At 39.9% G+C, this 15,790-nt stretch overlaps 1 protein-coding gene across 1 annotated transcript; it reads left to right on the top strand.

The window, feature by feature from the left end:
• The first annotated feature begins 504 nt into the window (after positions 1-504).
• LOC129839087 (zinc finger protein 22-like) lies at positions 505-14,624 on the top strand. The gene is made up of 2 exons (XM_055906363.1): positions 505-869; positions 8,844-14,624. Exons 1-2 carry the CDS (start codon positions 569-571, stop codon positions 9,395-9,397), a joined length of 855 nt encoding a protein of 284 aa, XP_055762338.1. The 5' UTR covers positions 505-568; the 3' UTR covers positions 9,398-14,624.
• Positions 14,625-15,790: the final 1,166 nt, after the last annotated feature.

Raw genomic sequence — 15,790 nt, 5'->3', positions numbered from 1 at the left:
GCTATATGCAGGTATCTTAGCCAGCCAGCTAACATTAGCTATATTCAGTTATCTTAGCCAGCCAGATAACATTAGCTATATGCAGTTATCTTAGCCAACCAGTTAACATTAGCTATTTAGCCAACTAGCTATTAGCCTAACCAGCGTAGCAAACCAGCACGGTTATGGTCAGCGAGACCAACTACCGGAGAAAAAGTTACAAAACTCCCGTAGCCAATATGTCATATATTAAACCACTGGCCGTGTTCGAGAGCATCAAACCCATGCTGCGTTGTGGGTAAACAGTGACTGGCTGACTGATTTATAAATAATAATGAGTAGTTATTTATGTTGCAAGGTGATTTGTAAATTAATCAGTCAGCAGTCAGCAGCCACCTGCACTGTCGGCTGCAATGTCGAACGAGCCCGATAGCAAACCAATCAGGTGTTCGACGAAATTATTCTTCAGACGTCATTGATCACCTGCTGCTGATAAAGTGACACTCCTTTGAATTATACCGCTTAGCGACTTCAGTACATGCCTCAAGCTCCAGTCTCAAACTTAACCCCGTTCCTGTTGAAGTAGAGGATGGAGAAAGTAGCTCTCGTGAAAGAGGAGGAGGAGGAGGAGGCTGTTACAATACAAAAACAAGTAGAATGTGAGGCTGTTACCGTGAAAGAAGAAGAGAAAGACATTACAGAGGAAGAGGAGGAGGACGACGACGTTTCAGTGAAAGAAGAGGGGGATATGACTGTCACATCGAAAAATGAAGAGGACGAAACTGAATATCTGGTCCCGGTTTCCCAAACACATCTTCAGGCATCCGATGGTTCTAACAATGAACTTAGCAATAAGATGGTTTTGAGAAACCGTTCCCTGAGTAACACTCGTAAGTACTGTCTTAAATACAGAAGCACAAACTCTGCGATTGTTGAACTGATGTGTGGTGTTAAAGGGGAAATGTGCAATTGCTACATCCATATTTTGACTTTTAAATTATTTATTTATAGCCATTGATTCTTGAAGAATATAACACATGCCTCATGCGCTTAGTTCAACTGTTTTTACCCCATCAAAACCCCACATAAGCTTTTTTTACTCCAATGTTTAGAAACAATGTAAATCAACACTGTATAGCCTCAACATGGTTAAAACTATAATGTTGATATCATGGATGGTCAGTCCTTGCATCCATTGGTCTGTCTATGAATTAGAGACTAGTTACATTTCTCCAGCCCCATCCATCATCTTATTACCAAAACAGTGGTGGAATTACAGCTTTGTTATTGGTTGAACTGCAGATTGGTTGATTGTTGTGTGGCTTTTTTAAAGGGGCAACCTAGTTTTTAAACAAACAAAATGGCTGCCCAGAGTCCTGAGCTGTGTTAGAATACTCATACTAACTGCACTATTTGTGATGTTAATAGAGTATATAGTCTGCTTATTGGTCATAGTATGATGTAGTTAGTATGCCAAAAGTTCCCGGATGTCGTACTAAATTCGCCGAAATACGAAGTATACATGCAGTACTTTAGGGCCCATAATGCAATTCTTCAGGAAATGGTTGTAGCTTCAACGTTTTCAGATTTGAAGAAAATTGTGGAAAATATGCAGCCGAAGTCCGAGAGAGCAGATACAAATGAACTGCTTTAAATAACTATGACAAATGTTGAGCAATGCAATAAAGTAATGACTTTTCAAATAAGTTACGTTACACGTTATGTTAGCTACACTATCCTTACAAAACGCATAGCATATCTTTACAGCAGTATGTACCAGTATGGGAGCTAGCTACCTAACGTTAGTTGGCTACTTATACATCAAACTTGCCAGTATAGTAACTATATTCTAACTAACTACCCAATGTTTATTGACTTGATTAGAGCGCAGAATAACCAATGAATTTAATAACGCTCAACAAACGTTGAATATGGCCGGTGTCAGTAAACATCTGCAAAAAAGCTCAAATTAAATTGTTGCCAGCAGCACAGTTAGTCACCAACACTCTGGATAACATGAAAACAGCCTAACCAGCTCTGCTAGGGCAAGTAAAATGGTAAGAGTGAGGTTTTCTCTGATTTGTGTCTAGCAAGCTGTCCAACGTTAGCCAGTTAACTCGGTTGCTTTACTGTCATTGTGAGGTCAGAACGCTTGGATCGACCCTACTCCTCAGCCATATAGTATTTGTTTACAAACAGTAGCGTTATACAAGCTTATGTTTTGGTTTCTGGTCGGGGTAATACAGTTGTTTTCATGCCATTACATTAAAGACGAAAGATTGTCTTTTCTTAGCAAGGGGTTGCTCAAATAATGTTAGCTGCTAAATGCTAGTTAGCGGGCTAGCTAGCTTGCTAAATGTATTACGAGTCAGAGTAAACATAGCTAGCTAATACTGCCTGGTACCAGTGCTGGTGTAGGCCTAGATAAGCATGTTTGTGCAGCGGTATCTTACTAGAGGGGAGTAAGAGAAGTATGAATATGTTGGGTAGCTAGCCGGCTACAAGAAGTAAGAAAACAACATGTAATGTAACATCTAATTAGGGTCAACAGGAAACACAGACCAACACTTTGGTTCCTACCATGTCTTCTTCTCTGAGGTTTATTGTCAGACTACACTCATCAGGTGTATTGCTGCCACCTACTGACATGGACATGAACTACCTTCTCCTTTCTACTCCTTCAGCTATTTTCACTGCCTCCACATAGGACACCTGCTGGATGGGCCTGATCATCCTAGCTACTGTGACATCCTTCATTCGTACAGGGCATACCGGGAACGTGATTCCCATCACAATTACAACATGCTTCATCTGACTACGACATATTTATTCCTTCGAGAAACACTTGCCACATGTCCAAATTGCAGCGGCTTCTGTATATCTCACTTACCCAGGTTTTACATAAGATGGGAAAGCCACTTCACCAAACCACAGTAAAACCTTCCGTCTATCATTCATTTTATTCAACGTGCGTCTATCTGAAATGTTTAACCTAAACCACACAAAGCTTTCTCCTTTTGCGCTCTTGACACACAATCAGATTCATACCGCTCCTGGTCACTCGAACCGATTCCACTTTACCCAATTAATCCATCACCATCTTTGAGACCGTTAACAGGTCACCCACAAAAATATCCTTGCTGATGATTCCCACTCCGACCCTAAACTGCTGTTCATTACCAACTTTAGCCCTTATCACTCCACTGTTCTTCACCATCGTCCACTCAGTCTCACCAACTGTACCCGCACCAAGAGAATCCCACAATGCTTCCTCCATTGCTCCTCCAGTCATCCCCTGGACTCCCTCGCTCTGTGCTGTGAAAGATGTGAGAGTTTGTGTTCTCAAAGTAGCATCTATATTGTTCTCATTCCATCTATATTGTTCTCATTCCAGCACATCTGTTGCTTCACCAACTTGTTATCCCTTTCGTCTGCACTACTTGCTGTCAATTCCCTTCCTGATTTCCCTCTCTTGGATGTCTCCAGCACGCTCCTACTCTGTCAGTAATTCCTCCCTGGTTTATTAATTGGTAGTCAAACAACAATATATTCAAGGTGCTGCACATTCTATTCCAAATCTAGAATTAGAATCGTCATTATGTTTCCATGATTTCAACAGTTCACCAGTTAACTAAGCCTATAATGTGGACACCAAGGATGTGGATACCAAGGAACTTGAAGCTTTCAACTGCTCCACTACAACCCCTTCGATGAGAATGGGGGCGTGCTCAGTGTTTAGTCCCAGGGTCCTTAGCTTAGTGATGAGCTTTGAGGGAACTATGGTGTTGAACGCTGAGCTGTAGTCGATGAATAGCATTCTCACATGGGTGTTCCTTTTGTCCAGGTGGGAAAGGGCAGTGTGGAGTGCAATAGAGATTACGTCATCTGTGTATCTGTTGGAGCGGTATGCAAATTGGAGTGGGTCTAGGGTTTCTGGGATAATGGTGTTAATGTGAGCCACGACCAGCCTTTCAAAGCACTTCATGGCTACAGACGTGAGTGCTACGGGTCGGTAGTCACTTAGGCAGGTTATCTTAGTGTTCTTGGGCACAGGGACTATGGTGGTCTGCTTGAAACATCTTGGTATTACAGACTCAGACAGGGGATGAAAATGTCAGTGAAGACCCTTGCCAGTTGGTCAGCGCATGCTTGGAGTACACGTCCTGGTTATCCGTTTGGCCTTGTGAATGTTAATCTGTTTAAAACCTCTTGGAAATAGGGGGCGCTGTTTTCACTTTGGGAAAAAATCATTCCCAAATTAAAAGGCCTCGTACCCTGTTCTAGATAATACAATATGCATATTATTATTACTATTGGATAGAAAACACTCTTTAGTTTCTGAAACTGTTTGAATTATATCTGTGAGTAAAACAGAACTCATTTGGCAGCAAACTTCCAAACAGGAAGTGAAAGTTCTGAAAATGTGGCTCTGTGTCAGGGCTTGCCTATTCAACTGGCTTGTATTTATGGATCTGTATGCACTTCATACGCCTTCACTAGATGTCAACAGGCAGTAGAATGTTGAATGGGGTGTCTAGCTTGATGTGAGACCGAGTGAGAACTTTTGGAGTGACAGGTCCGCCCTACTGGCAGTATTCAACTGCGCACCAGGGAACCCCACATTGTCTTCTGAAATGCGTTAGGTATACATGACGAAATGCTCCGTTTCGGACTTTATTGGATACATATGAGAAAAACATCATAAAGTTGGATTTTCAACCGAGTTTGACCAGTTATTCGACGTTTATTGTGACTTTTGGAATTTTTCGTTCCATGCGCCAAGAGATGATGGACACGTGAGCACCATTATGCTAGCCAAAGTTGCTAATTCTACAGAAGAAATGGACATTCTAAAACAAAACAACGATTTATTGTGGAACTAGGACTCCTTGCACTACATTCTGATGGAAGATCATCAAAGGTAAGAGAATATTTATGATGTTATTTTGTATTTTTGTGGTATATGTTGGCTCCAACAAGGTGGAGAATTGCTGGGCGCTGTCTCACAATATTGCATGCTGTACTTTTTACTAAAGTTATTTTTTAAATCTAACACAGCGGTTGCATTAAGAACCAGTGTATCTTTCATTTGCTGTACAACATGTATTTTTCATAAATGTTTTATGATGAGTGTTTATGTATTTCACGTTGCTCTCTGTAATTATTCTGGCTGTTTTGGTGCTATTTGTGACGGTGGCTGCAATGTAAAACTACGATTTATACCTGTAAATATGCACATTTTCGAACAAAACATAAATGTATTGTATAACATGATGTTATAAGACTGTCATCTGATGAAGTTGTTCAAAGGTTAGTGATTAGTTTTATCTCTTTGTTGGTTTTGTGAAAGCTATGTTGGCGGTGAAAACATGGCGTTGTGTGTTTGGCTATTGTGGTGAGCTAACATAAATATATATTGTGTTTTCGCTATAGAACATTTAAAAAATCGGAAATGTTGGCTGGATTCACAAGATGTTTATCTTTCATTTGCTGTATTGGACTTGTGATTTCATGAAATTATATTATATGATATCCCTGTGGCACTAGGCTATGCTAGTCAGCTTTTTTGATGAGGATGATCCGGGATCCGGGATGGGTAGTCCAGAAAGGTTTTAACGGTCTTACTCACATCGGCTGCGGAGAGCGTCATCACAAAGTCGTCCGGAACATCTGATGCTGTCATGCATGTTTCGGTATTACTTTCCTCGAAGCGAGCATAGAAGTAATTTAGCTCGTCTGGTAGGCTTGTGTCACTGGGCAGCTATCGGCTGTGCTTCCCTTTGTAGTCTGATGTGGCAAGCCCTACCACATCCGACGAGGGTTGGAGCCGATGTTCAAGGGGTATATCAATCTCCCCAGGGTAGCAGTAATACGTTGAGAGATTTGTCCACAAAGGGTTACCCCTCCCATAGGTGGCTCATTATTGGGATCCATTGCTGATTCCTACCTGTGGATGAAGTGTCTAGTGATACAGGTTAAGGGCCCTGTTGGAGATTGGTGGTTGGTAGTGGAGTCGAGGGAACAAGCAGGGTTGGACAAGGCCATGTTATTATCCCACACAGTCTCTGGTTCATTTGAACCCCGTGCCTGGGAATTACATTTGATTACAAATCGTCCCAGTCTGTTACCACAGAAGGGGTCCGTTTGTCCCATTTCCAGCCAGGTTACGAGGTGCTTTGTCATTGCCAGAGTCAGTTTATTTTAGTACTGTCCATATGTAGCTTGTTTTTTGTCACAGAATGGCTGAATAAGTGCAACATTTTACCTAGAGCTAACTATGCAGAGCATAGTGCATGTCGAATGACTTTAGCTTCCCTCCAGGCCTGAGGGCACACGCTCTCTAGTAGGCTTAAATTAAAGATACGGAAAATAGGAGTGGCAATATAGTCCGCTATTATCCTCAGTAATTTTCCATCTAGATTGTCAGACCCCGGTTACTTGTCATTGTTGATAGACAACAATAATTTTTTCACCTCTTCCACGCTGACTTTACGGAATTCTAAATTACAATGCTTGTCTTTCATAATTTGGTCAGATATACTTGGATGTGTAGTGTCAGCGTTTGTTGCTGGTATGTCATGCCTAAGTTTGCTAATCTTGCCAATGAAAAAATCATAAAAGTAGTGGACTTTGTGATGAATGAGCCATCTTCAGTAAATTTTTCCCCAAAATTGTATGTAAGGTTCTCCAAAGCTTTTTACTATCATTCTTTATGTAATTTATCTTTGTTTCATTGTGTCGTTTTTTTCTTTTTATTCAGTTTAGTCACAGGATTTCTCAATTTGCAGGATGTTTGCCAATCGGTTGTGCAGCCAGACTTATTTGCCATTCCTTTTGCCTCATCCTTCTCAACCATACCATTTTTCAATTCCTCTTCAATCCACTGGGATTTAACAGCTTTTGCAGTCATTTTCTTAATGGGTGCATGCTTATTAGTAACTGGAATAAGCAATTTCATAAATGCGTGCAGCATCTGGTTGCTCCTCATTACACACCACAGAGCAGCAAATATTCTTTACATCATCAACATAGGAATCACCCGTTTTTATTAAATAATTGAGACGCACAAATGACTGGAGGGAGCCAGAGATAGCCTAACAATAACAAAAAAAACTCTTCCTTAGCATTCTCCTCACGCTGCGGCTGGCCTTCGTAAATTCTGACGTCATGCTCCTGAAGTTTCCAGTAATAGGCTACAACAGCAGTCGGCAACCTTTTCCATTTGGAGTGCCAATTTATCTGACCATTTCTACTGATCTGGTGCCAGTTATGATTTTCATATTCACATTTTACTGGAACAGTTTCATTTAATTTATAATAGTAATAATAATAATTATATTATTCTTTATAAATCAAAATGAAAATTAGACAAATCTAAATAACTCTTATTGCCATTCCCAACTGTGTAAAAATAGCCTACATAAAGCCAACAAATAAAAACAGCTAGAAAATATCCAGATAAAAATAAATCACATTGGATGTGCATGGCCTGTCTACATACAGTAGTTGATACAATGTTTCAAGTTCTATCACAGAGGTTGGTTCGAAACTTGATATAAAATATTCTGGGCCCTGAGTTTCCCGCGCCAGTGAGTTTGGGACAGACACAGCTGTAGGCTATTTGTGTAAGGGATAAGAAGTAATTAGGTATTTTATGACATTTCCACTGGATCAGAGCATTACATTTTTCCCTTTCATGTCGAGTGGTTATCAAGAGTGAGAGCTGGAAATATTTTACAAATACTTTGAGGAACTATTGTCATTCGCTAATTGATTTTAGGAAGACTTTGTTTACCTGCTGTTTGAGGTGAAGAAAAAATTACTTTGAGAAGCTCCACAAATCATTAGTGGGGGTGCGTAAATACTATCAGACATCCCCAAATAGGTACATCGCTCTCTGCATCGCTCTCTGCCCTCTGTTTGCTAAAACGCAATTTGGTTGCAGAAAATCCTCCATGCTAATACGGAAATCCCTAGTTATACCATAGACCTACTGTAGGACCAATAACGTCACCTAACAACAACATAGACCTACTGTAGGACCCATAACGTCACCTAACAACAACATAGACCTACTGTAGGACCCATAACGTTACCTAACAACAACATAGACCTACTGTAGGACCCATAACTTCACCTAACAACAACATAGACCTACTGTAGGACCCATAACGTCACCTAACAACAACATAGACCTACTGTAGGACCCATAACTTCACCTAACAACAACATAGACCTACTGTAGGACCCATAACTTCACCTAACAACAACATAGACCTACTGTAGGACCCATAACGTCACCTAACAACAACATAGACCTACTGTAGGACCCATAACGTCACCTAACAACAATATAGACCTACTGTAGGACCCATAACTTCACCTAACAACAACATAGACCTACTGTAGGACCCATAACTTCACCTAACAACAACATAGACCTACTGTAGGACCCATAACTTCACCTAACAACAACATAGACCTACTGTAGGACCCATAACTTCACCTAACAACAACATAGACCTACTGTAGGACCCATAACTTCACCTAACAACAACATAGACCCACAGAAAGGTGCCTATATTGGAGACAAACGTTGTCTGGCACACTGCTTAGGATTTCAACAACATTAAAAATGCATTTCTAGCATACAATTGTCGATGTTACTACTAATGGGAAAACAAGACAAAATATGACTATTGTTGTTCACTTGACTGTCTTAAGACAAATGCCAAATAATGAACATTCATTACAGACGTCATTGTTTGTACAACATCATGGCTACACTGTTGGCATCACCTTTTTACAGTAGATTTTTGCTGTTGTGAGCCTTAAACCACCTGTCTGACTTTTTGTTCACACAGCAGAGAGACGTGACTATCGTGGATCCTCTGGGGGGCCTCAACAACCTCATGATGCTGACGAGGCAGAGAAGAGTCTCTCCACATCAAAACACCTCAAGAAACACCAGCAGAGACCCACAGGGAAGACATCTCACTTCTGCTCTGACTGTGGGAAAGGTTGCAAATATTCATCAGACCTTAAAATACACCAGAGAACACACACAGGAGAGAAACCTTATAGCTGTGATCAATGTGAGATGAGTTTTACTAGATCAAGCAATCTGACAAGACACCAGAGAACACACACAGGAGAGAAGCCTTATAGTTGTGATCAATGTGGGAACAGTTTTCCTACATCTAGCCAGCTGACTTCACACCAGAGAACACACACTGGAGAGAAACCTTGTAGCTGTGATCAATGTGGGAAGAGTTTTCCTACATCAAGCCAGCTGACTTCACACCAGAGAACACACACAGGAGAGAAACCTCACAGCTGTAATCAATGTGACAAGAGATACTCTAGTAAAAGATCTCTGATCAAATATCAGAAAATACATGAAGGAGTTGTTTCATGATATCAATGAAATAATGTCACAATGTAGAACGTTTTAACTTTGTAGTAGGAGTATTTTAATGTCACAATGTAGAATGTTTTAACATTGTAGTAGGAGTATTTTAATGATGTTCTACCTTATCGTTTGCCCTGTTCAATTGATTGCAGCATGATATGTATATTAGCCTCAGGGGAAAATCCAGGCTCTGAATTGAAAGAGTATTATTTAACAAAAAGTGACTAACAAAAAAAGAGCTGTGTTACACTTACTGGGTTGGTGACCCACTTTAATCAAAATGCAGCACTTCAAAATGTAGCTAGCTGTTTTCTACAAGTTGAAAAAGCTGCTTGTTTAAAAAATACATGTAATATGATAATTGTTGCAGATGTTTGTGTATATACACACATGATTAATAATAAATTGGTCTATAATCAATTTTATTAACAATCTGACATCACTCCAGTATTTCTTGACAACTTTCAAATGATAATTGTCTTTATTCCACTACTGAAGATGCATGACTCAAATCACCTCATATTTCAAAAATTCAGCCTGACAAAAAATACATGTTTTATTATTCCATTTAAGTGAAGTATTGCCAATACATATTAACAAAGCGGTGTACATTTGGTTTTGATTTTCATATTTACAATTTATGTAACATTTAGTAATCATAATTATTTATGCAAACAGCTGACCATTTTTTGGGTACAATTATATTGACAATGTTGCCCTGCTTTTAGAATATCAGGGTTCATTTTCAGATGTGCTAACCCAAATGCATGACATTGGGGACTGAGCCCGATCCAAAAACATGCCTATCGAGCGAACCCTGAAAAGAGAGAGAGAGAAGTAAGGTGGAAAGTTACTACGAATATTGCAGGAGTTGGTTGCTGATTGTCTCAAGGCTGGGCAGTCAACAAGTTTTGCGTTTAGCCAGTGTGTTGCCATGGATCACAATTTATTTTGACTGCACGTTTTTCCGTGTTGGATACAAGGTTTTTTGGGGGCTCGTTCCAAGGGGACGAGAGTTCTAGAAGCTAGTGAGTTTTAGTATTCTATTGAAAGAAAAAGGAATTAAAAAACAATACTATGGTAAATTATTATATAGAAATGTGTTTTTCCTTGTTTTTAATTGTTGACAGCCAGTACACACCATGTTTATATTGTAGAAGCATTGTAGTTGATTGTGAAATGGAAGTTGTTTTCTGTTGGGGGTGAGCAAACATGTCCAACAAAAATATAGGATGTATTTGTTGTCTAAAAGGGGGAAGGTGTTCCAGGCTTTGGTTTTTCCATTTATGTTTTGAGGTTGGACTTTTGCTCGTTAGCACGTATAGCTCGTTAGCACGTAGGACGCACTGATTGGTGTCACCTCGTTAGTCAGTATGTGTTACACCTGTGCTGGCTTGTCCATCTCGTTAGTGGGAAGGTGTTTCACCTGAGCTGGTCCAGGTTCTATTTAAGAGTGTCTGGCCCAGTGCTCCAGTTGTCTTGATAGATGTGGAGAGTCAACACCTTTAGTTGCGCCACCTTTTTGGTTTGCTTCCTGTCTTTAAGTTTGTTGTGGGTTTTTCTTTTGTTTCCCTCTTCTTGGGCTGATTTAGTGGGTCTCATCGTGGGTGTCATTTATGTCCCAGTTGTTGTTACTAGTCAACTTTCAGTGGACACTGAGCAAAACTGCAACATTATGTTATAATACTTTTATTGCATCAAATGGTTGTTTAATGCAACAGAATAGAGGGTTCTTAGAACTATTGTGTCTGTGTTCTACTGAGGATGGACCTCTGGGAGATAACACTGACAGGAGATTTACAATGTCTTTTGGGTGATAAAACCTAAAGAGACCGCATTCCAGAGCATGAGTTAATGTTCTATATGGTACCAGGGAGAGATGACCCCAGGGCCAGACCCTGGTCTCTACACAGAGTACTGTTTTTACAGGAGATACTGTCTGCTGAGAATTATAAGTATCTTTCATACAAATCTTAACCTTATGACCCGTTCTACACATCTGTTTGTTCGTCATGTAGGTTGAGGGGTGTATCTTGGCTATAAAAGACCGTTGTACTTTTGTCCTGTGGGTCGACCAACCATCATTATCGTAGAACACTCAATTTATTCACTTCTAAATGTGTACGTTGTATTGACCTGCTCCCTTATTAATAAGTGAATAAAGATTTAGTTTAAGAATAACTCTGACTTGTGTGGTAAGTTTAATTCCTCATTTGATATTAAAGAAGTTAACCACCACATTTGGGGATGTGAATCTTCACTTGGTGACCGCTCCTGACGACCTGGGTAAATGACCTGTATCGTCTGTAATGAATGTTAAAGTTATTTGACAAATGTCTTAAAATGAGCAACAATAATCATATTTTGTCTTGTTTTCACATTAGTAGTAACATCGATCGATGATTGTAGGCTAGAAATAAGTTATTCATGTTGTTGAAACTCTAAGCAGTCTGCCAGACGACTTTTGGTCTCCAATATAGACCCCTTTCTGTGTTTAATAAAATTGCGGCACGAGGGCAAAGCACACACAAATTGATTGTAGAAACTCCTCCCTGCTAATGAGGAAACCACTAGTTATGGATGTAGTATATCTGGTAATGAGGAAACCACTAGTTATGGATGTAGTATATCTGCTAATGAGGAAACCGCTAGTTATGGATGTAGTATATCTGGTAATGAGAACCACTAGTTATGGATGTAGTATATCTGCTAATGAAGAAACCACTAGTTATGGATGTAGTATATCTGGTAATGAAGAAACCACTAGTTATGGATGTAGTATATCTGGTAATGAGGAAACCACTAGTTATGAATGTAGTATATCTGCTAATGAGGAAACCGCTAGTTATGGATGTAGTATATCTGGTAATGAGAACCACTAGTTATGGATGTAGTATATCTGCTAATGAGGAAACCGCTAGTTATGGATGTAGTATATCTGGTAATGAGGAAAGCACTAGTTATGGAAGTAGTATATCTGGTTATGAGGAAACAACGAGTTATGGATGTAGTATATCTGCTAATGAGGAAACCACTAGTTATGGATGTAGTATATCTGCTAATGAGGAAACCGCTAGTTATGGATGTAGTATATCTGCCAATGAGGAAACCACTAGTTATGGATGTAGTATATCTGGTAATGAGGAAACCACTAGTTATGGATGTAGTATATCTGCCTGGAGCAAAAATGGTGAGCGAAGATTTTAGATTTTCCCAATGTATTCTGAACATTACAGCGCAATATCAGGAGTGCTACTCAAGGAAACTCATATTAAGCTCTGTGTCTATTCACTAATTCACCACCGTGGGGGAAAACTCAGGGGAGTTCTTATAGGCTGACTGCAAAAATAGCCTCCATTTCCAGGTTGCTTATAAGTGCATTTCACATTAAATATGGATTATAATTGTAGGGCTTGAATCACCTGCTTAATATGTTTGTGTTATTGTCTCAAATCATCTGATTTATACTTAAACACTTCAACTAGTAAAATGTTCTTGGCGGGGCCAAACAGGTGTTGTAACTCGTTCATAACTGGCATGCAGATCGGTAGAAATGGTCAGATAAATTGGCACTCTAAATGGAAAAAGTTTGCCGATTTTACCGGAAACTTCAGGAGCATAACGTCAGGATTTAGGAAGACCAGCAGCAGGTCGGTTGGTTATTTTCTTCTAGTTAAATTGATTTCTGGCTTCCTCAAGTCATTTGTGTTAATTATTTAATCAAACGCTTCAAGCATCAGTTCAGTTCAAGTTCCGCACAAACAGTTGATTTGATTCAACACAAACAGTTGATTTGATTCAACACAAACAGTTGATTTGATTCAACACAAACAGTTGATTTGATTCAACACAAACAGTTGATTTGATTCAACACAAACAGTTGATTTGATTCAACACATACAGTTGATTTGATTCAACACATACAGTTGATTTGATTCAACACATACAGTTGATTTGATTAAACACAGGGGGTGTGTCTATATGGAAAAATACACCTCATAACATTTCAACCAATCAATTGGTAGAAAGAGAACTGTTTTTGTTATCTGGGACAGCCCTAGAACATACAGTGCATTCAGACCCTTTTGACACATTTTGTTACGTTCTATTCTGAAATGGATGACAACGTTTATTAGTGATCAATCTACAGACAATACCTCATAATGACATCACAATACCCCATAAAAGTGAGAGAAAAAAGTTTAGAAATGCTTGCATACCAGTGGTTGTATCTCTCTAGGTCATGCCAGTAGGTTGCAGTAGGTTGTATCTCTCTAGGTCATGCCAGTAGGCTACAGTAGGTTGTATCTCTCTAGGTCATGCCAGTAGGCTACAGTAGATTGTATCTCTGTAGGTCATGCCAGTAGGCTACAGTAGGTTAAATCTCTCTAGGTCGACCTCCCGGGTGGCGCAGTGGTCTAGGCCGTGCCACCAGAGTCTCTGGGTTCGCGCCCAGGCTCTGTCGCAGCCGGCCGCGACCGGGAGGTCCGTGGGGCGACGCACAATTGGCCTAGCGTCGTCCGGGTTAGGGAGGGTTTGGCCGGTAGGGATATCCTTGTCTCATCGCGCTCCAGCGACTCCTGTGGCGGGCCGGGTGCAGTGCGCGCTAACCAAGGGGGGCGGGTGCACGGTGTTTCCTCCGACACATTGGTGCGGCTGGCTTCCGGGTTGGAGGCGCGCTGTGTTAAGAAGCAGTGCGGCTTGGTTGGGTTGTGCTTCGGAGGACGCGTGGCTTTCGACCTTCGTCTCTCCCGAGCCCGTACGGGAGTTGTAGCGATGAGACAAGATAGTAATTACTAGCGATTGGATACCACGAAAATTGAGGAGAAAAGGGGATAAAATGTATAAAAAATAAAAAAAAATAAAGGAGATATTCTAATAGAAAGAGGTCAATAGTTCATATCAGCATATTCTGCAGATAATACATCGTAATTATCTATGTTACTTAGCTAATTCTGATTTCTCCACCACAATCTTTCCCCAGAAACAGGCTCCAAAACAACAGCTCTGTTACTGGTGTGCAGGATATAACCTTTACTCTGTCGAGGATCAAGAGGAACCAGTCAGTTTCTATCATATTCTTGGCTGAGTGTCCGAACATCATCTACACGCCCAGAACAGGCCTCTATCAACACACTGTTCTATGTTATAGGAGTTAGGTTCTTTACCAATCTCAAGCCCAATGCCTCGGCTGAAAGAATTATATTTTACTACACAAACAAAAGGTTTAACTTATGTTTAACTGAAGTAAGGTTTAACTGAAAATTCCCTCACTGTGCTAACGAGCTATACGTGCTAAAGTCCAACCTCAAAACATAAATGCAAAAACCAAAGCCTGTAACACCTTCCCCCTTAAGACAACAAATATATCCTATATTTTTGTTGGACAAGTTTGCTCACCACCAACAGAAAACAACTTCTATTTCACATTATAATCAACTACAATGCTTCACCTCCAACAATATAAACATGGTGTCTACTGGCTGTCAACAATTAAAAACAAGAAAACACATTTCTAAGTATATATATGACTGTGTTTTCTACAATCTTTTTACTCACTAGCTTCTAAAACTCTCGTCTTCCTAAATCTAACTAGCTTCTAGAACTCTCGTCTTCCTAAAACTCACTAGCTTCTAGAACTCTCGTCCCCTTGGAACGAGCCCAAACAAAACTCATCTCCAATACGGAAAAATGTGCAGTTAAAATAAGTTGTGATCCATGGCAACGCTCTGACTAAACGCAAAACACAAAACGTTTTGACTGCCGACCTTGAAACAATCAGCAACCAAGTTGTCCTTACCACGGACATGTCTGATTTCAAGAGGAAACTCCTGCAATATCCGTAGTACACCTCACTGCAGAGCTTCTCTCTCTTTTCAGGATTCACTAGATAGACATGTTGTTGGATCGGGGCCCAGTCCTCAATGTCATGCTCTAGTACATTTGGGTTGGCACATCTGAGAATGAACCCTGATATTCTAAAAGCAGGGAAACAATGTCAATATAATTGTACCCATAAATTGTCAGTTGGTTGAGTAAATAATTATGATTACTAAATGTTACATGAATTGTAAATATGAAATATCTAAACCAAATGTACCACCCCTTTGTTAATATGTATTGGCAATAATTAACTTAATGGTGAGGCATGGAATAATAAAACATGTATCTTTTGTCAGGCTGGATGTTTGAAATATGAGTAGGTGATTTGAGACATGCTTCTTCAGCAGTGTGGATATTTTAAATATGATAAAATTGTCAGTTGGTTGCATAAACAATTATGATTACTAAATGTTACATGAATTGTAATATATTAAACTGCCACAATAATACATATTACTTATATATTTTTTAACAAAAACCTTAACTGCACAAGCACCAAAAACGCTGTTTTGACAA

Source organism: Salvelinus fontinalis, chromosome 40 (assembly GCF_029448725.1).
Source record: "Salvelinus fontinalis isolate EN_2023a chromosome 40, ASM2944872v1, whole genome shotgun sequence".
Lineage (NCBI taxonomy): Eukaryota > Metazoa > Chordata > Actinopteri > Salmoniformes > Salmonidae > Salvelinus > Salvelinus fontinalis.
This window is presented reverse-complemented; position numbering and strand designations above follow the sequence as displayed.